Source organism: Cajanus cajan, chromosome 2 (genome assembly GCF_000230855.2).
Source record: "Cajanus cajan strain Asha chromosome 2, NIPB_CcT2T_4, whole genome shotgun sequence".
Lineage (NCBI taxonomy): Eukaryota > Viridiplantae > Streptophyta > Magnoliopsida > Fabales > Fabaceae > Cajanus > Cajanus cajan.
Window position 1 is genome coordinate 73,390,695 of NC_138518.1, and position 21,543 is coordinate 73,412,237.

The following is a 21,543-nucleotide window of genomic DNA, read 5'->3' on the forward strand; positions in this document are numbered from 1 at the left end:
CATCGCTAACATAATGACATTTTATAAACTTAAAGTTAAATTTTTTTTAAAATAAACAAGTATAAGTTCATTAACTATAATTAATTAAATTTTAACATGGTATTTATGTAACAACAAATTAATTTCATGTTCACAAACAAAAAACAACCATTTAAGAGATCAAACAAGCAAAGTTAAAGAGAGAGAAAATAATAAACTTAGCTTATTCAAGTCAATCTTACCAATAAATGTCCTAAAGTTATCTGTAAATAAATTAGTATGTAAATAACTTTTTATTAAAATTTACCATAGAAGTGCGTTTGAAATCACATTGGGATGTGTTTATAACACTTACGCATCAAAATCTTCCACTTTTATTTCTTTTAAGAAATTTCCTAAAAATACATGATAAGGTTCTATTTTAAGAAATTTGAATTTAGCTTAAAACAGACAAATGCTACTTTAGAAAGCCTAGGCTTAAATAATTCTCCTAAAAGATAAAGTAAAGTATGCAATAAAACAACCAGCTAAAAAACACAAAAAAAAAAAAAAAAAAAAAAAACATGCGTGCTTCCATTCATTTACTTTATTTTGGAATAATTCTTTTAACAATTCATTTTGAACTTTTTAATAAAAAAGAAATATTATTAAAAAAGGTGGCTGTGTCTTGCAGGAAAGGCAAACCAGGATACAGCGGTCAGCTGTAAGTCGTAGGCCCAAAATACTAAATGGGCTTCAAATCTTAAAACCAAAAAGTCACGCTGCTTAACAACAACAATAATAATAAATAAGTACTTTTCGATAAAATAATAAATAGGTTTTAGTATTACAATGTGTAACACGATTGACAAATAATTTTCTCCTTCAAACATGTGATAAGAAATTTGATTTTTGATGTTTATATATAGAAAAATATTTGTTGAATTTCCATTAGGAGATACTATGGTTCACCCAAAATATTACAAATTACTTAATTTTATTTTTATAATTTAAGGAATTCATCTCTCTATTTAACAGAAAAATAATCACACGTTCTTACATTCTATAAAAAATAATTACTATTAACTTTTTATTATTTGATAAAAAGTACATCTCATGTCTAGTGGTAGTGCTAATATAGAATATAAAAAAAAAATTACTTCAACCAATTTTATTTATATATATATATATAGACACACGTGTGTATGAGAGAATAAGCACCTCCACGGACATGCTTAAAATATTTTCCAACTGACACTAGTTAAATTGTATGGTTTCAAACGTTGATGTTAATATATAGTTCTCCTTTTAGTCCCCAATTTTTATTTTTAGTTTTTGCATTTTTCCATCAGTATTTAGAAATTATAATAATACTAGAATTTAGCTAATTTTCTTTTATAAGATCAACTAAGTCCGTTTTTATGTTTTACTTCGTAATCATATATACTCAAGATACTGATTTTTTAATAATTATTAATTCCCATATAGTTTAAGGATTTAATTGTTAATTGTAAAATTACGACGTGAATTCTTAATGCATTTTGGTGGTGAAAAATCGAAATAATCCATCTTCTGTAGACCATAAACTTTCCATTTAATAGAATTGCCCCATTACATAAAATCCTATTGTATACAAATTGCACTATCACTTCACTTGCGAAAAGAAAACCACCACAAACCATAATACTATTACTGACACTCTTCTCCATTTTTCTCAATTTTGATTTTTTTTCCCTTAGGAGCAATGTAGGGTGACCATTTTGCGCACCACATGGAAATGGAAATCATAGATACATTTGCAAAGTTAATAGTGGGCTGAAAAGAAAGCGAGAAGGCCCACGAGCGGGGCATTTATATATGTAGTGGGCTCAGATTGCTGAAAGAAAGGCCTGGAATCAGGGAAGGAATCTGTGTTATTGGAGGGCCCACCCACGACGGCCCCAACCAACACATTCGGGTTGGGGTTTGGGCTAAAGAAATAGCGAGAACCAGCTTTACAGCCAATGCGGGCCGGGTGGGCCGCCACTGAGGGAAGCGAGCTGGCCCGGTGGTGTATCCTCAGCGGGTAGCGTGCGCCATATCCAACCATGTACGACATTCCCAATGGGTTATCGCCAAGAATGTAGTCGACCTAGTAAATGGAAGCCACGTGCAGTCACATTATTATAAGTAACATTACCCTTGCAAAATGCAAACCATAGTACCAGTGCTGTTTTGAGCATATCACGTGATGACGTCAATTTACTCAAATATCAAAAAGGACAAAATCTAGCCGTTAATTTTGTCAGATGTAGAAAACTAGAAAGTGGGCCTTAATCGACGGTGATGGACTATGGTTACTTTAAAAAAATGCTATTCTCACCTGGCGTTTAGCAAGGCGTTTGAGCAAAGCAGGGGTGGCAGTAGTGCCGCCACATGGCACGACCTTATTGGCGTGGCTTAGGTAGTTAGAATAAGCTAGGAGCAGGAAAGATAGGGACGTTACGTGCTGCATGTTACTTCCACCAGCCTTGAAGATAAGCCCACCTTTTGGATTAACCAACAAAAGAGAAGGTTGAGTTACAAAAGGATAAAACAGTTACTGTAATAATACCAATGCACACAATCAAAGGCTTTTTCCTTACATAATTAATGGCTTTGGATGGGTCTCATTAATCATAACCAATGTTAGTATAATCACGCCAGCATCACTTTTCTCAAAATTAAAACAAAAAAGTCAAAAGGTAAGGGAATATTTACCTGGGGAATATTGAACTTGAGGGTGTGAAATTCCAGGCAACGTCGAACAAATAAATCCATCGGCGTTTTGTTTGAACGATGCAAAATAGTTTGCTCTTCCCATTAACACCTCCTGAAAAAAATAAAATTTTAGTGTTAGTATAATTATTTTTAAGTTATGCATTAGTGTGAGTATATATATACATATATGATGTACAATGGCAAAACCCAGTGTACAATGTGCGTTCACGGTCACAAAACAGTGATAGCAGCCTGCGGATAGGTTAATAAAAAATTATGTACCAGAATGGTCAGTTACAAGAAAAGAATGGGAGAAATATGATAGCGATGAGAGCTAAAATAAGAAGTCACAGAGTCGATGGATGCGGGAAAGTAAAGCAATTGTGCAGAAAATAATGGTATGGTGCACATGCATGGAGCAGTGCTGGGACCCATCCATTTGCCAGATCTAAAAGGATGAAAATAATTAAAGAGGTAGACTTTTGGTTCCAAATGTTTACGATATGGTGGGCAATGATTCTGGCCATCCAATTTGGTTCTCATTGCAGAGACAAGACATCCTACACCACCCTAATTCTAAAATCTAATCCCGTTTATTTTAAAGACAAATTTGCCCCCTTGTATATCAATGTCATAAAAAATCCAGTGCCATGATTTGCATCCAAGTTCCAATTATTAGGGAATGTCCCCTCCTCAAGAAATAACAAAAACTGGTGCCCACATTAAACTTAAACAAGTAATTCATATCATGTGCAATCATCAACAACCCCTTTCTCATTCCTATCTTGACTTTTTTTTTTTTTTTTTTAAATATTCTTAAATAAAGAGATAAAGCTTATTTTAAATCCAGTCTGTACTCACATTCCCTATCTAGTTGTACCATACATATGCACACAACCTTATTCACAATGTCATAGATTCCTAATATGACACAATAAGAGAAAGTCAAATTTAAAATATTTTATTCCATTTTAAAAAAAATTATACCTTATTAGAAATCACTAATGCTTCTTATAAAACGCATAAGTTTGTTACAAGTTTTTATACTTTAAGATGGATTATATCACACTTTTATACTTAATACTACATTTTTAAGAAACATTTTAAGTAAGAAAGAAAGAAACAGGATGATCAGTCTATGTAAAAATAGTATAGCATCTACTCTGTACTTCCCTAGACAGTATTATGTTCCTTTCTATTTTAAAACCGTAAAATACTTCTCCATTCTCTAAAACTACAAACTTTTATTCATATTTTTCTTTTATTTGACAACTATTCTCATTTTAGAAACTTAAGTTCTGGGAATTTTTTCCCAAATCATATTCATCACTTAAAATTATACAGATAATTAATGCAAAATCACATCAACTAACTACATCAAGGTGTGCATTAGTTACTGACAATAACTTTAAAAGAGAATATAATTTTAAAATGAAAGGAATGCGTGTTGTAAAATAAAATAAATAAATAAATTAGATTAGTTAAATCTAACTCATATAATAGCTTGACCATTTGTGAAGTTAGTGCGGGGAAATAATGGTATTGATCATCTGAAATTCCCTGTTGGGCTTGTGATGATGGATGATTAATAATATGATAAGTGGAGATTGGGAATGGGCCAATAGGAATGAGTTACGAGTGTCCGAAGTAGACAAAAGTAAATCACATTCCACAGACCACGTGATGCAAAAACTTTATCTCTATATTCTGCATCTAGATTGAATGAATGAGCAGTGTCACACTGCGCCCCCACATGCTCAACGGGGGACGCAAGACAAGACGAACAAAAACAACCCATAAAAAGACAAACCAATTTGGATATGAGCGCACACACAATGACACAAACATGGCAATAATAAAATATAACGGAAAACTTCAATTCAACAATCATAGTATTTATAAATAAAAAAAATAAAAAATACACGCTAGGTAATTAATTAATCAACCAAAATTGGAATGAATTTAAAAAGTAAGCATGATAAAATGGGTAGTCCTATAGTATAGTATAGCAGTGTTAATGTTATGTAGAAGTATAGTACCTTGGAAATGAGGACATTAATTCCTGCATGCTTGTTATCCCAACCAAACTCATTAATGGTGTCCCCAGCTCTCAACACCACCTCGTTCCTCACAATGTATTCTCTGTACTGTCGCCTACGTGAGGCCTTGTGCAACCACGCAGCAGCCCACAGCAGCTCGTCCTAACAATAACATCACCATCCCATAAAGTTACTTTTTAACCGATTAATATTAATCTCAAAAAGTAATCGAATCCAACAGCCAATATTCGAGATTTTGCTTTCTAACTCATAGCCATAGCCTCACATCACATACATAATACCTATCCTACCTGGTAACCATTGTTATCACAGTAAAATGGGCACACTGCACGCCGCAGGCTGTTACTGTATGCACCACGATGTTTGTCAGCAAACTGGAACACCTGCACCCTCACCCAAACCAACGGTCATTTTCTCGCGATATTTTAACGGAACATAAAGAAAAGAAAAGAAGAAATTCAATTCCCGGTAAAGTGCTTTTATTTCATGTCTCTCGTGAGTGTAGAGTGTGGAGTGTGGAGTGTGGAATGTGGAGTGTGGAGTGTGGAGTGGAGTTTCGCTTTTCAAACTTACCACAGTTCCGTCTTTTAACTTTTCAACCTTTGTAACTGTTTTTATTTTTAATTATAAAAAAAAAAGAAAAAAGAAAAAAGAAAGGGAGGAGGTGAATGTGATAGTGACGCACCGCAACGGCACGATTGAGGAGCATGGAAGAGTATGAGGGGTCACGTGATCTGAAGACGATGGAGGCAGCGGCAAGTGCAGCGGCGGTTTCACCTGCCACGTCAGAGCCAGGGTGGGACCCATCGATCTTGAAAACGGTGCGCAGCGTGTCCATGTCCTCGGGTCTCTCCCAGCAGTTATGGTCAGAGAAAGGGTCGCCAACCTGCACGAACACCACGCCGGACCCAATCTTCGCCGTCGCCTTCATCAAATAATCCGTCCCCCACCGCACCGCCTTCAGCGCATTCCCCAGCTCCGGCCCCATGCTCCTCTCGAAGTCGATCACACTCCACGAAAGCATCGTCGTTGTGAACGCCATCGGGAACCCAAACTTAATGTTGTCCCCGGCGTCGTAGTACCCGCCACTCAAGTCCACCTGAACAACCAACACAATGTACCTCTAGTGTTCTATCTACATTGAGAAATAAAATAAATAAAAAAAAACTCGTAGTGTACTTACTCCGGCAGTGGCGCCGTCGTGCAATGCGGAGTCGCGGCGCCAGTGGAGGCGCTGGTCGGCGGGGAGTTTTCCGGAGCGCTGGCCTTCGAAGAAGAGAATGCTTTTGCGGAGGGCGTCGCGGTAGTCGTGGCCGGCGGCGGTAGGGCGGAGGAGAAGGAGGATCAGGGCAAGGACAGAGTAGAGAGCGTTTGGCGCCATTATTATTATTTTATTCCCCACTCTGGCCCTGCGAGGTGTGAGAAGTGTGAAACTGAAATGTGAAGTGTGAAGTGTGAAGTGTGAAGTGTGAGCAGCGAAGTGGAAACCGTCGAGGTTGTTATATAAACGAGAAAGCATCTTTGGATTCCAGTGGGTTCTCCAGTACGCGTTCGCCACGTGGAGAGAGGACGCTGGTTTGGTTTTCGGAGCCCGATGCGAAGCGGGCTTGACTGAATAAAAACGGGCCTTGACCGGGATCGGGTCGGGTGGGTTTTTGGGAATGGGGAATAATGCGGACACGTGATGGGCACCGCCAATTGGTGCGGAACACGTGGAGTAGAGGAAAGTGGGTGCAGTGTGATAGAGAACATGTGTGTATGATGTAGGCGCAGCTTATGATGGGAGTGGGAGAATGATTGTGAAGCGTCAGATGGTTTGACTCACTGGGATGGATGGGCATGTGAATTTATGTCGCGTGGTTGGATTACCTTACCTGTGTTTGCAGTTTGCAGTTTGCGGTTTGCACGGGTTGGGATAAGTTAATAACATAAAAAATGAAACATATATTCATACCAAATACCAAAAACAAATACTACTACGCTAGTTTTGATGCCATCGATATTATCTGTCACGACTGCCAAGGGTCATTGCTCCTAGATTTACCAGTTTTTTACTCATTACTTTAGGGTTTAGTATAATAATTACCTACTACAATATCAGTATAGGTATTATGTTGTCTAAGTTTATTCATGTCTCCCTAATATTTCTAGTGCTTTTATAAGTATAAATTTAAAATAAAAAGTTTTATTTCTAATACTATGTGATTACAAATTAGGTTATTCATTCTCTACTTCTATTTTTCAATTTTTTTATTAAATATTTTTTAATTACTAAACACATGTCAACAAAAACATGTTTATGAGAATAATAATTTTAGCTCTAATATTCTTTAGAATTGATTTCTAAATATAAATATTATACCTTAAAAAACACATCAAATAGATAAGTATTGTAAAAAGTAATTTTCATTTTTTTATGAGTATGTAAGATGTCTACATTTAAGTATTTAACCATTAAAACAAAAATTTAAGTCAAGTACAAAATTTTGTATTCTTGAGAATTAACAATATTGAGAATAGATATACATATTTACACTTTGTTTGGTTCTTAAGAACAAAGAGAAAAAATGAAAGACGGGGGAAGAAAGTGAAGAAAAAAAAATAATAAATCCTATTTTATTTAGCAAGAAAGTTCAATTTTAAGGAAGATTTTAAACATAATTTTTACTCAAAAAAATTCTTCCTACCACAATGAAGACCGGAGAGAATGGAAGGGAAAAAAAAAAGACATTATAATTTATGCCCATTTATTTCGATTAAACTCTATCCTTCTTCCTTTCACTCACATAAACTTGCCCAAAACATAATTTAAATTAAACCTGTATTGATTTCAATAATATTGACACAAGCCACGTGTATGTGAATGAGGACAATTGCCCCTACATTTTTTTTACCTGTATATATTTAATAAATAAAAAATAATAATTTGCTTCCATAAAAAAAAATGTCGCTCCTATAGGTATTTTGGATTTCTTTTTATCTTTTTGAGAGAATGTATTTTTTTTAGAAGTTTATAGCATTTATTATGTAAAAATATTATAGATTATATTATCCTACCGAAAAGAATTTGTAATCTGCCACTTGGACACAAGTTAATGTTGGTTCTTAACAAGGAGAGTATTATACATATTAAAAGTTAGAAGATCAATTAGATAGTTACATATAGTTGGGTGATTAATTTTGGTTATTCGAGATTAGATTTTAGAACGGGGAATAACAAACTAGCTCGGGGGAGGAGCCATTCAATCAATAGATTTTGCTTTCTATCTTCTTGTAAGTTTGTCACTTGGATGAAATGAAAATATCAAGTAAATGAAATATATTGAGTACTCGAATTTTAAATTTTATGTTCTAATATTTATTTACATTCATCTCTTTATGCATTTATATTTTCTTATTTAAATTAAATTTATGATATCTATTAACGATAGAATTGTCAAAATATTTTTTTAATATATTTAAAAATTGACATTTCAATATTATATTTTAGTAAAAATAAATATTTGTTAAATTTTAATAATTTAAATTTTTTAACAATATATAATATTTAATAATTTAAAAATAAATATTAATAAATTATACATTAATATTGATAAGTAAAAATCTAAACAAAAATTATTCATAGATAAAAAAATCAAATGAGAGATGAAAAAAAAATATAAGATAGAAAAAATATGAAAAGAGAGAAGATGAGAAACAAAAAGAGAATGAACAAGAAAAAATAAAAAGAGAAAAACTAAAAAGATAATGAAATAAAAAGAAGAGAAATAAACAAAATAAATTATGCAAAATTTCAATGATTTTAATAAATTTGCTAATTGAATGAATTATATATAAATTTTATTAAAAAAAAATCTTATAAAATTTATTAATTAAAATAATTTATTGAAAATTTTATATTATTAAATTTCAATAGATTGTTTTAAAGTAAAAAAAGTAATATCACCGAATTTTAATGTATTCCTAAAAAAATATTGATTATCTTAATTAAATGTTAACATATTTCAATATAATTTTAACAAAATATTAATTATTTTAATTAAATATCACAATTTTTATAATAAAAAATTCTTAAAATAATTTTAAATCTCAATCTAATTAGCCCTCTAAATGTCTTAATCTTGAAGTTAAGTTCTTATGCTATCACTGCAACTCGCAGATCATAACAAATAAAAGACCAATCAAACCGATAAATACTCGTTCAATTTCAATCCGATTTCATTGACAAAATTTTGTTCTGACTCATATTTTTATTATTTGTAATTCCTAAAGACATGTGTGGGGTTTGGGTCCATTGTTATAAACTTGGGATATGTGTATAGTTAAACTATAAAGGCATCACCAACAAAACTATTTTTTTGGATTTCCGCTTCAAATAAAAATTACATACATTTCAATACATAAAGTAGATGTAAATAAATTGATGGATTCAAGTTATTTTGAGTCTAAAGAGTTTATAGACACACTACATGGTGTGAAAGTACTAGCAAAAACATTTATAGTAAAACTAGACCATTTTTTTATTAACGAGTTTGGTACAATTTTTTTTAATTCTCTTTGAAAATAAAGATCACTGAAATGAATTTTATTCCTTTTAATAATTTTTTTTCTATATTCACGATCAAAGAATCGAATCTTATCACCATCGGTATGCTTAAAGAACATTGTTACTGGTGTGTGGGGTTAGGGACCTCATTTTGTTACTGGTGTGTGGATGGTGATGCTTCTTAAGTGCGTTGAGACTTGAGAGTTGTGTTGTATTCTCTATTCTGTTTTAAATGATTAAACTGAGGGTGTTAAAGAATTATAATAATGCTTTTTATGCACAAATATTTTTATTTAATAAAAATTAAAGAATTATATGTTAAAAAAATATTATTCACTTAAAATTAAGTACATGTTTGAAAACACATCTAAAACGTGAATTAAATGATAAAATCATGTTCAAATGGTTAAAATTAGCAAAAATTACTTATTATTCCTTCTCACAACCCTGAATTAAATTAGATTTATCGTGAATCAAATATACCGCTAACGAAACATGTTTGTTGTAAAAAATCTCATTAAGTGTAATTTGTTATTAAATTATTAATGAGTAAGGCAAATTTTATTTGAGAAATATTTATCTTTATTATTTGTTTTAATTGTAAATTATTACAAAAGTATCATTTTACTTTACTTTTTATTTTCACATTTTGTGTATAAATTTCTGAAATCAAGAAATAAAGTAAATAAAGTGACATTTTATAATTATTTAAAAAAAAACAAAAACTTCTCAAACTGATATATTTTTCCACAGAACGCTTTTTTCAAACGTGATTTTCCTTTTTCCCACCAGATGTTGAAGTGAGCGAATTCGCATGACTCACTAAATATAAAATCGAGGTTTGTTTTACCGTTTTGGACCAATTGGAAGCAGATAGTTGCTGATTTGAGTGAAGATCAACCGGTAATTTACATTCATGAATATTATTTTCTTGCTTCTGTGACCGCATCTTAAATGGCGTTTATGTTTTTGGGTATTTAAAATAGGATTGCATGGCGAGTACAATCTGTTCGAAGTATTTCCTGAACCAAATAATTTTGTTCCCTTTGTCTTTAATTCATTTCAATTACAATAACTCATTGATATAAACTAGTGATCATGCTTTAATTGTATTTCTTGTTGTTTCTCTGACTTCAACATGTTCAACTGCCTCTAATGTTCATGTCAGTCTTTTTTTTTTTTTTTTGTGTGGAGAAAGAGCTACTCCACTAGTGGCTAGTTTCAATTTCGAAGTCATTGGTTTCTTAGCATTTGTCCATCTTTGAGGGATGCGGTGTATGCTTCTGATTATGATCTGGTTTGAATTCCCAGCCGTGTATCTGGGTATGAATATATGTGGATTTTATATGCATTCATTGTTCATGAATATTGAATAATATTCACTTTTTTTACTCTTCGAAGGTAGGCACAACTGCCCTAAGGTTACCATTAGATGAAGCTAGTGTTGAAAGTGTGAATAGTTGAGGATCGAGTTTTACACTGTGTTGTCACTTGTGATGAGCAGACGAGGACGACAAGCTTGTCACTTCCTTGCAAATCTGCTCAAATTTGGGCGAAAATATTTTGCTGTGGGCTGCTATTTGGTAACGGTGGTAATTTGACATCTGGAGGCTTATGCACTCTTTAATTCGCCACATTCTCTATCTTTTGAATTTTCTTGTTCTTACCTTTTTTCCTTTTATGAATTTTCAGCTGGATTTTGGTCTTTTATGTTTTCTGCAGCTTTAGTCAGAGGAACAAGGTGTGGATTTTCCTCCACAAGCAATAGGTTCATATTTCTCACTTAGAGCATTTCTTGAACGTGATTAATTATCTTTTTTGCTGTTTGTGCCAGTTCATTTATTCACTAATTATTGCCATTTTTTCGTTGGTTTTATCTTGCATTGTGAGTGGAAAGGGGAAAAGAACAACATTTGCTTCTTATGTTAGCTTGCAATTATTTGGGCTTGAAATATTTAGGGCTGCTCCTGAATCAGCACATATCTTCTCAACTTCTTAATCCAAAATTTAAAGATAGATATGTAAAGTAGATCATAAGACAAAATGCATACTTATCCTAATCCTCACAGTTTCACACATTGCCTTTAGCTGTTCATAACACTTGGCAGGGCTATAGTCTTTCTAAATAGTATTAGAAGATGAGTTTGCGTCTTATCAAACAGTAAAAGAAGTTTGCATCTCCATTATTCTCAATGAAGATTAGGAAGTCTCCTTCCTAGACGTCAACAACAAAATAGCAAAACAGTCCTTTTCTACCATGCAATTTATTTTGATTAACTTATTTTCATTTTTTGGAGATTGTTGGGAACAATATTTGTCATAGCTCCTGCACTTTTTAGTGCTCGACTCTTGAATACAAAGTTACATTCTCACTGTGCAGAGACGGCTTATTCTGGTTATGCTGTCTGGTTGAACATGTTCCGACCATTGCATCATCCCCTACAGCGACTTCATATTTCCGGTCTTTTACTGCCCACAAGTGCATACATCAAAGAACTTACAGAACACCAGCGCAACTTTCAGAAGTTCCCTCCTTATCTTCTCCATCAGGTTTTCTTTTAATGCAGAAATCAAACATCTTTGAAAGCTGGCTCCATTCCAGATACATAAGTAATGAATCAGTTCAGCTGAAGGCTGAGAATGGTGTCATACGGTTCTCTCTGGATGAACCTGGTGATATTAACTCAGCAAAGAAGAGCCCCAAGAACAAAAAAATTAAGATGTCTAGAAAGGCTAAATTGAATGAGCTCAGGTTCTATCGTTTGAAGGCCAAGAAAAAGATGAATTCCCCAAATCCAGAAGTTAGAATTAGATATAAGCTTGAAAAGGTTGGATTTCATTGCAACCGTAATTTTTAGTTTAAAGCCTTGTTTCCAGTAGCTGATGTACCTTGCTTCTTCATTATTGTTGATAACTTACTTTTATGCTTTTATCATCTATGTTTTTGGACATGCTTCAGTTTTCTAATAATGGTTTGGGCATTGTTCTGGTATTTACTAAATTAATGTGCTTCCCCTTTTCTTTGCTGTATGGGCATTGAAATAACCAGAATGTTAGTATGTTACTACATATGGATTTGAATTTGAAATTTGAAATGCCTCTGTGAAGTTGTATTTTGTATTTGGGAAGTTTCAGTGGTTATATTTTTCATCAAGACATTACTACTTTGAATAAAAAAAGTCAGTTACCGAGCTTGTTAGTTTAAAATCATGGTATATATCAGCTTGGATCATAGATATCTTTCTGTTTTAACTTGTCTGTGGTATCTTCACCTCACGAACACACATAATTTAGTGCCTCAGATAGGCTGGAAAGAGGCATTGTTCCTTTGCTGCTCATTTTTTCCTTTTCTAGCCCGGGGTCTTCTGTTTTAACTTATATTTCTACAGGCCAAGCGAAAGGAAACCTGGTTGATTGAGAAACTAAGAAAATTTGATGTACCAAAACCCCCTCCAGAAACATCTGATCCTGAAATTCTAACCGAGGAGGAGAGGCATTACCTGAAGCGCACGGGTGAGAAAAAGAAACATTATGTTCCAGTTGGGAGACGAGGAGTGTTTGGTGGGGTAGTTCTTAATATGCATCTTCACTGGAAAAATCATGAAACAGTAAAGGTTATCTGCAAGCCTTGCAAACCAGGGCAAGTTCATGAATATGCTGAAGAGCTCGCTAGACTGAGCAAAGGCATTGTGATTGACATCAAGCCCAACAATATAATCATTTTTTACCGTGGAAAGAACTATGTGCAACCGGAAGTAATGTCACCTCCAAATACATTATCAAAAGCAAAGGTAATTCCTTTGCATTAGTTATTCATTGACCAAATGTATTTTGTAATAAATATATTATTGGTGTTTTCATTGAAATTATAGGCTAGAGACTCAGAATAATATGATATTTGTATTATGATGTGATACAAGACACTAATCCAATAGTCCTTATACTAATAATAGAGTCCTAATCCTAATCATACGAGAACAATAAATTCTCTTCAGTTAAAAGATAAAATTCCTGAGAATAGTACGAGGTTCCTAACAAGATAAGATGTTAGGTCCCTAGAAATAAGGTACACAATCATCCCTATTCCCTACAATAAAATAAATTATCCTAATCTGTTATGTAGATGCCATTTTGAAGGTAACTATCCCTTGTTTCTCCCTCCTATTGGACAATTAAAAGGGGAGAAATAATCTACAGAATTGTGTTGTCGAACATGAGTGCATGACAGTGTTATGTATATTTTGTAATATAAGAATGTTGAGATAATTCGAGGATCAAAACCATTCAAATTAAAGATAAAATTCAAGTTATTATTGCTATCATCTTTTCTTGATGAACTTAAACTAGGTTGATAGTAATGATTTGTAACTTTTATAGCTTTTTTTAATATAAATCAGCAGTTTCTCATAATGCTCATTTTATTAATTTTCATTGCATTTGACAAATATGGTAAGTTACATGTGAAAGTTTGCAGACTACTTTGGAATTATCAATTATGCCTTGAGATATTGAAGCTAAGAGGAATGTCGGGGTGCCCTGCTCTCTTACATGCCTCATGCACATAGTGAATTGAAGCTATAGTTTTTGTATTCGGTTGAGATATTGATCCTCTTTTATTTAGAAATGGAAGGAATGGACTGGATAAGTTAAAAACTGCACGTTTTCCATGATGAATATATTGTATTGAGAAAGCATTGGGTTGTATTCTTTTAGCATAAAGCATGTGGACTAATGGTTTCTATGTTATTGTGAAAATTTTCCAGGCCTTGGAGAAATATAGGTATGAGCAGTCCCTTGAGCATACTAGTCAGTTCATTGAAAAGTTGGAGAAAGAGCTTGAAGATTATCATCAGCACCTTGCAAAGTTTAAAAAAGTGAAAGAGGATACTACTAAAGATGTTAGTTTTGGTATATTAATCTTCGAGTGTTTTTGTTTATATGATGCTTGATTAAGCAACAAAAATGTCACAAGTAAATTCATTTTCTTGCCTTTCTGTCCTTTGGAATATATGATAACATTTATAATAACTTGTGATTCAAGTGATGTTTTGAAAGAGCGGAAAAGAACATCCGCTAGGGCTTATATAACAGTTTGCTTGCAATAGGAAAGTATAATTTAAAAGCAAAATGATGAGAATAAATGGAAAATGACTAAGCAATACGTGTTTAAAACACCATATTGCTCCAACGGCCCTTTTGATCAGACACATTGTAATGTTGTGGTTATTTTGTCAGGGAATGGAGAAGCGTGACTCTATCTTTGCTGGACCCAAAATGTCACATACATGAGGCTCAGACAACCTGATCTTGTTTGCTATTGAGGAAATGTAAGATATGACACCTTTATCCTATGATGCATAGATGCTATATGTGTATTGAATACAATACATGTGAGATATATGTCTAAATATGTATCAATATTCATAAAACATAGTAAGTATATAATTGTAATTTTGCAAATCCAAATTAAAAATATACTTCTTGTACATTACTAAAAAAATTATAAATCATTGTTATCATAATTTACTTCCTATTATTTACAAATAGGAATAATACTATCATTCTCATTCCATTTCATGAAATTATTTCTTCTATTCATGTAAGTATTGGATTTTAAAAATTTTAAAGGTTTGGATACTTCATCGATATGCATTAGTGAGGAGTATTGATGAAATATCCAACAATATCAATATCATTTTCATATATTTTTTTAAAGGCTTTGATACTTTATCTATTGGATTCATTAAACAAATTGAAGTATCGGTGTTTCATAACTTTTATTATTTTGAAGTGCATTAAGGCCAGCATAACTTCTGCATGAGATGTGAAGTCAATATATTAGGAGTGAAATCTTAATGTCACAAAAGGAAAAGGTTGCACAGTCCTTGTTATGTTTTGTATTTACATTTCACGTCACATGATAAGATTTCGTTTTAAATTAATGACTGTTGTCTGTTAGTTATCATTTATATCATCGGTTTATTTCCTCATTAGTTTGCTGCATCTCTGACCCACCACAACGAGTAATATTTGCTCATTTTCCCCTAATACATTATTGAATTCTGTGTTTGGTTAGTGGCTATCATAGTGGGGTCTCATTGTTAGATTTTTTGCTTTTCTCACCTGAACCTAATAGTTGATGTCTTTTTTTCCCCCTTTCTTTTTCACCATATCTTGTTCTCTAAAGAAAAGAGTAAAACCAACAGCAGCATTTGCTTTTGTTTGTGTTGAGATTTTTTATAGATTTCACATCATTATACATATATAGCTGTGCTTATCTGTTGCTTACTTTTGCTGCCTCATATCTGGTCTGAATTCTGAATTCTGAACAGATGAGTGCGAGTTTCTGCTCTACTACTGTAACAATATCACCAGTTACCCCATCTGGGATGGAATGTCAAGCATCACAGAGATTCTACTCCAAGGTTTTGCCTTTATTGGAGATGCCAATGATTGAAGCAGGGTTGCTCAAACCCATTCCCCGGATGCACCGTAACAAAGTTCAACACGACTTGCTCTGTAATATATTTCATAACAAGATTTTGCAAGTGTGGTTTCATTTAGGTTAGTACGGTGGATGTTACTATCAATATAAATATAATATTCCAATGGTCATTAGCTTTAATGATAAGGCTCCCCATACCAAATGTTTATGGCAAGCTATTTGTCTTTATGCAAGTACAGATCATAACAGTTTCTCAATGCACATTGTTAGGGTGACTTATCATAAGAGGGTCTTCCATGTCTCTTGCTCTTTTGTTGGTCCATTGAAAATAATTTAATCCAAGCTAGACCTACTAGGGTTCACACTCAACCCAAGATAATTAACAGCGAAGTTTTGTAATTATCCTTCATTCACGGAGTCTTATTGGTCCGGGGTCTTGCTGTTTTGACAATGACGTTGGTGTGTAGATGTGGATAATTCATCCCAAAGCTTTAGAGATCCACACGAAAAGGTCTCTCACCTTGTCTCCCCTTTACAGTGCCCGGCGGGTATTCAGACCAAGATTTCAGTTCCCAATTCCCATCTTATCTCAATCGCCTATTATTGATTCCTTTCTATCCTCATAGAATTATATTATTGGCGTGTTTGGTTTCACCTCCGCCACACTTAATTTACGTCAAAAACGTGAAAATAAGAAATAAAATTTCTTACTTCTGCGTTAACGTGATTTTTGAACGCGGATCCAGACACACTATATGTATATCTATTTTTCTTGATTACGTAGAATTTGCAGATAATGACAACAAGAATTATCTATAAATCTGAAAAGTTAGTTTGGTACTTAAATTATTAATTTTTCTTAATAGATATCTTTCATTAATTATGAAAGTTACATAAGTGAAAACTAAACAGGAGGTGGCAGATCTATATCATCAAAATATGGCGAAGGGGAAAGTGGATAAGCCAGGGTATTATACTCCACATAGATTATACTACCGTATCTAAAATTATCGATAGTTTTATAAATTTAGTTTCATTAATATTATATATATATATATATATATATATATATATATATATAATTATGTTGGGTTTTGAACTCCTTGTTATGTTGAGAAAAGGTCCTAATGTGTAAGTCTATTGGCCTATGTAGTCTCACTTGTCCAAGTAAAAAGGGGTAAGATTAGGACAAGGGAGGTTCATTATTTTGAGCAAGAATTAGAGAGTATAGGAGGAATAAAGTTATCCTGCATATTTACTAAGAAGACATTGTTTAATCGCGATCAGATATTTGTTCACCATTTAATTCCATTAATTTTTGGACAACAAGTTAGGCAATTTAATTCTTGATTTTCAATGGTTGGATTGGTGAATGAAGGTTTGGGATGAGAGAGGAATTATTTGAAACAATTTTGATCGAGTGATTTTATCTATTTATTTCTCATTTGTAAGTTTTGATGTTTATATTGTTTTATTTGATTGGAAACGATATTTAGTGCATTTGTTGAAGACTCATTTGCATCCTTTTTGCTCATAGTAGAGTTATCTTTTTAATTTGAATGATTTGTAATTTTTACTTTATATTAAGGGATTTTTTACGTATAGAATTTGTCTATTGTGTTTTGTGTGACTTTTGTTTTTGCTCTATTTTGTTGGCATATACTACACATTCTTGTAAGCAGAGGGATTTTATTTTCATTGTTTATTGAGTTGCTATTATTGTGTTGGTTTTTCTCTAAAAAATTTAATAATCCCGCTTAACTCGTTTAACTATTTTGTTTAATTAAGAGATAAAATAAAAAAATATTATATAACCAATTTTTGTTTAGTTTGTATATTTTCTTTTAAATCATTTATCTTTCAAATTAACTTACGTGTTAGAAGCATATCTATATCAGAGATGCAGAATAAAAGATAAAATTAACAAATTCTCGACCCTTATCAAGGACTAAGTAAATTTATGAAAGAAGAAGACTATAATAGAGGCATAAAGATTCCTTAATAGGCATGTTATGTGGGTCCAAATCCAATAAAGTTAGCATGATAAGTAGAAGAGAGAATGTAAGTGATTAATATTTATTATAGTATTAATTGTCTAAAATTGTTTGAGATTAAAGATTAATTTAAGCATTTAAATGTTTTTGTATATACTTCTCTATTTCCCCTCAAGAAGAATACAATTCGGATAGGATGAAGATGATTAAAAAGGAAACTTGAATTAGGAAAGTTATAGAAATAGCCTTGTGTAAGTACAATGTCATTACTAAATAATCATATGAATTATTTTAGAAACAAAATTATAAGAACCAAAATCAACAAAATAATTTTTTAAGGCCTAAAATTAAAATTCTATCCCACGCAAGAACTTAGAACATATTTTTAAATTATAAGAATTAGGCTCTTAATTTTTTCAAAATTATATTTTATGAAAGCACTTTACATTACTTTAAATCGAAATTTGATTATCTTATACCAGTAAATAACATGACAATGACGTTATTATGTTAATGTTAAAAAAGACACAATTAAGATTAATTTTAAACTACAATCATTTTCTATTTTCAATGACACTTATCTATATGTTTGTCTATTTATCTATATAATTAACAATTTGTAATACAAAATTAATTACTATTATATTTTCTCTGAACTTATATATAAATAAAAAAATTATACAAATTAAAAATGTTAGATAAACACATTTAATTTTTATGATTTCATATAAAATACACATTACATTTTTTAAAATATTTTCAATCACATTTATTATAGATAATATTCTCATTTATTGTCTTAAAAATATATTTTTTAATTAAAAATATTAAATAAAACTGACATAATTAAAATTTGTTTCTATTTCGATGTAAAGACAGACTTTAACCACTTTTTACTTATATACATGTCTAGATATAATATTTTGATAATCTTATGAAACTTTTAATGGTCAGTCATGAATCATACTTAACCGAATGTCATAAGATCAATAATGATATTGTTAATTAATTATGAGACAAAATTAAGCATATGTTAGTAATGAATGTTGGATGCGAATCCAAACACTAGCTTCATCATTAGTGTTCCAAGTATTGGAATAAATGTGTAGAGACTAGTATAGTAAAAGATTTGGTACCTCTTTTACTTTGTGGATGAAAAGAAGAGTGAGTTACGCCGTTGAATCCGTTATCGATCTGGTAATAAAGACGTCCTTGTCAAACGGATTCACCTACCTATCCACACAATTTCAAATCAAAATTACGACCTTCTTTTTTTTTGCTTGACCCCTTAAAGGTCAAAGTTGAAATTAGAGGTAATTAACATGTTATTAGTGAACACACACCACCACCAGTGTGGTAGCTTTTCCGAAATGTTAATGTTACATTATTATTTCTTGTGTTGGAGCAAATAGTTGCTTGAATGGTGGGAATAGTAATCATACTTTATTTCTTTCTATGTTCCCTTTTTTACACTCTCCCTAGACAGGTTTGAAAAAGAAGCAAGCCAAAGGCAAACATACATACAGCATTTTATCTCAAGCTTTACCAATTGGGTCCATGTGATTTTTACTTTTCTATTTTGAATACTCAAGTTATTATTGAATGGTTTATGCGATGCTTAAGATGAAGTTGAAAATGCAATTGGTTTAGGTCCCTGAGTCCCTTGCATTGTGGGGAAGGTTAAGTCCCATAATGATTGACCGTGTGTGGAAGGGAAGGGTAGCCACTAAAAAGGTGGCGCAAAAGTTTCACGCTTGAGGCATAGTGGCCAAGTGTGAGAAACAATATTGGTACCCATACCCCCAATTTCCTAACTAACACCCCTACAGTCTCAACCGACCTATAGAAAAAGTGCCAAGTCTTGCCTGCTTTATTAGGTTATAGCCAATTCACACTATTGTAGTGGATGCCATCGCACAATAATAATAATGTACAACCACAAATGCCACTCCATTTTTTTAACCATTCCAACCACAACTTCTATTAACTTTTATTTAAGTTCAACTAGATAAACCTTTTTGGAACTTATATATTTTTTTTTTTTACATTCACAAGTCTCAATCTCAAATCGAGTGTTTGTTGTTTTTAAAAAATAAAACTTTATATATTTGGTACGTGTTAATGTTGTAGTGTATGATGAAGAAGGGGTATCTGGTGATTTAATAAGAAGAATGTTTATTACGATAAAAGCCGTTGATTTTGTCAGAGACTGAAAATGACGGTTGATTTGTAAGATTGTGCATTAGCCGCAAAACTGAAGTGGCCACTGGGCATGCTCGTGCAACGCATGAGAAATCACACTTGCTGTCTTCTTCATTATTGTCATTTAATAACCATAACTCCTTTTAAATAATTTTTTATTTCAAACAAAAACTATTGCCATTTAATACAATTTCTTTATTTAATTTTAAATAACCATAACTGTAGTGCTTTCGTCCTTCCTTCCGTAAAACACTATTTATCTATTTATTTTATTATATTATTATTATTACTATTATTATCATGTAAGTAGTCCCACACCAAACAACGCCCATTTCCTTTCCCTAATTCTTTTTTTTTATTATTATTATTATTACATACACATGCCTGCCATTATTTTGTTTCTTCAGTCTTCCCAAACAAAATGAGAGAACATAATCCTTCATTTTTTTAAATTGGGCCTTCATCGCAGAGGATGAAATTTATCGAGAGATATAAGGTGTAATGTTTGTAATAATTTTTCTTTGGCTTTATTGACTTAATAGTATAAATTATAGGGTTATAATTATCATTTTGGAAATAAAATAAACTTCAAGTATGACTTTGTTGACGTAAGGAACGTATTACATGGCAACATATCCCCGAAATATTAGGAGATCACATACGTATATAATAAACACCTGCCCAGTTTCATCTATGCATTGTGTATTAAGGAAGACTAGTTTCCTTTTGCACGCTTTCCTAAACAAGGAAACTCTTCAACCTCAAAACATATCCATGTTATTTTCCTATTATTACTTTCATCCACATATCAATATTCATATATTTTCTTAATTATTTTTTTCAGTCCTTTTATTTTTTGGAAGCTTATGATATATTATACTATGAAATAATTTTTAAAGTTTGGAAATAAGAATTTTAGGGAAAAAAAAACTTCATAAATTTGAAAGTACATAAAAAATAATAAGAGATCAGATTTACTTAAATTTGAAAACAGAAAAAATAAATAGCTTAAAACATATTTACTTAATGTATATTTTAGTAAAAATTTAAAATTGATTCAATATATGGAGCACTTGTTATCACTGTAATTATGGAACTAAAAGAAAATTTTGGCCTTGATTTGTCGCGTGAATTCAGATATCCTTACAGCCGAAAAAACTCTCCAACATAACTACTTTTCAACCATAACTTTTTTCACAACAAACAAAAAATAGTGATAAACATTTCAAATTATTTTCAAACTTTCTTTCTTAATCAATCATTTGAGCAATCGTACTAAACAGAAATCCATTTGAACAACTTGTTTTTTTCCTCAAACTTTCCCAAGCATCACAATTTACAGTTAGTACCATGAATGAACCTCTTTAAATGCTAAACATGCCGGTGAAATCATTCCTACCTCAAATAGTACCTTTCTTCTCATTCAATTAACAATTCAGTGCATCCAAAGAGGGATAGACGAAAAAGTAACATTATTTTCCACAATATTTATTTATCTATAAAATTTAAATGTGATAGAATGAAATATGACTATTACTTTCATGCATGTTTTGATAGCCCTTATGAGTTGGACTAATTGAATGTATCCACCTGTCCACC

At 32.0% G+C, this 21,543-nt stretch overlaps 2 protein-coding genes across 15 annotated transcripts; one reads left to right on the top strand and one right to left on the bottom strand.

Annotated features, from left to right (window-relative positions):
• Positions 1-1,528: 1,528 nt before the first annotated feature.
• Positions 1,529-6,242, bottom strand: LOC109804466 (endoglucanase 8). Its single transcript, XM_020366296.3, has 7 exons — positions 5,941-6,242; positions 5,443-5,856; positions 5,048-5,140; positions 4,737-4,898; positions 2,698-2,809; positions 2,321-2,484; positions 1,529-2,089 (listed from the first exon to the last, which is right to left on the bottom strand). The coding sequence occupies exons 1-7, from the start codon at positions 6,136-6,138 to the stop codon at positions 1,763-1,765; spliced, it is 1,470 nt and encodes a 489-aa protein (XP_020221885.2). The 5' UTR covers positions 6,139-6,242; the 3' UTR covers positions 1,529-1,762.
• A 3,806-nt stretch (positions 6,243-10,048) lies between these two features.
• LOC109804520 (RNA-binding CRS1 / YhbY (CRM) domain protein) lies at positions 10,049-16,033 on the top strand. Of its 14 annotated transcripts, none has more exons than XR_014431785.1 (8): positions 10,049-10,206; positions 10,705-10,895; positions 10,996-11,071; positions 11,684-12,131; positions 12,693-13,094; positions 14,067-14,211; positions 14,539-14,630; positions 15,636-16,033. XR_014431785.1 is itself a non-coding variant. In XM_083068992.1 (8 exons), exons 3-7 carry the CDS (start codon positions 11,013-11,015, stop codon positions 14,590-14,592), a joined length of 1,098 nt encoding a protein of 365 aa, XP_082925118.1. In that variant the 5' UTR covers positions 10,049-10,206; positions 10,705-10,895; positions 10,996-11,012; the 3' UTR covers positions 14,593-14,630; positions 15,636-16,033. The 14 variants fall into 14 exon arrangements, 13 of the variants coding, with proteins under 13 accessions (XP_082925118.1, XP_082925125.1, XP_082925128.1 ...); XM_083068992.1 differs by having other exon boundaries at positions 14,067-14,201; XM_083068999.1 differs by having other exon boundaries at positions 10,996-11,044; positions 14,067-14,201.
• Positions 16,034-21,543: the final 5,510 nt, after the last annotated feature.

Excerpts from the sequence above, each read along its gene's own strand:
- LOC109804466 (XM_020366296.3), bottom strand. The coding sequence starts at position 6,138 with ATGGCGCCAAACGCTCTCTACTCTGTCCTTGCCCTGATCCTCCTTCTC. Across the intron at positions 4,899-5,047 it reads GTGATAACAATGGTTACCAG|GACGAGCTGCTGTGGGCTGC; the intron begins GTAGGATAGGTA and ends TGTTATTGTTAG. Across the intron at positions 2,485-2,697 it reads TCAAGTTCAATATTCCCCAG|GTGGGCTTATCTTCAAGGCT; the intron begins GTAAATATTCCC and ends TTAATCCAAAAG.
- LOC109804520 (XM_083068992.1), top strand. The coding sequence starts at position 11,013 with ATGTTTTCTGCAGCTTTAGTCAGAGGAACAAGGTGTGGATTTTCCTCC. Across the intron at positions 11,072-11,683 it reads TTTTCCTCCACAAGCAATAG|AGACGGCTTATTCTGGTTAT; the intron begins GTTCATATTTCT and ends CTCACTGTGCAG. Across the intron at positions 13,095-14,066 it reads ATACATTATCAAAAGCAAAG|GCCTTGGAGAAATATAGGTA; the intron begins GTAATTCCTTTG and ends AAAATTTTCCAG.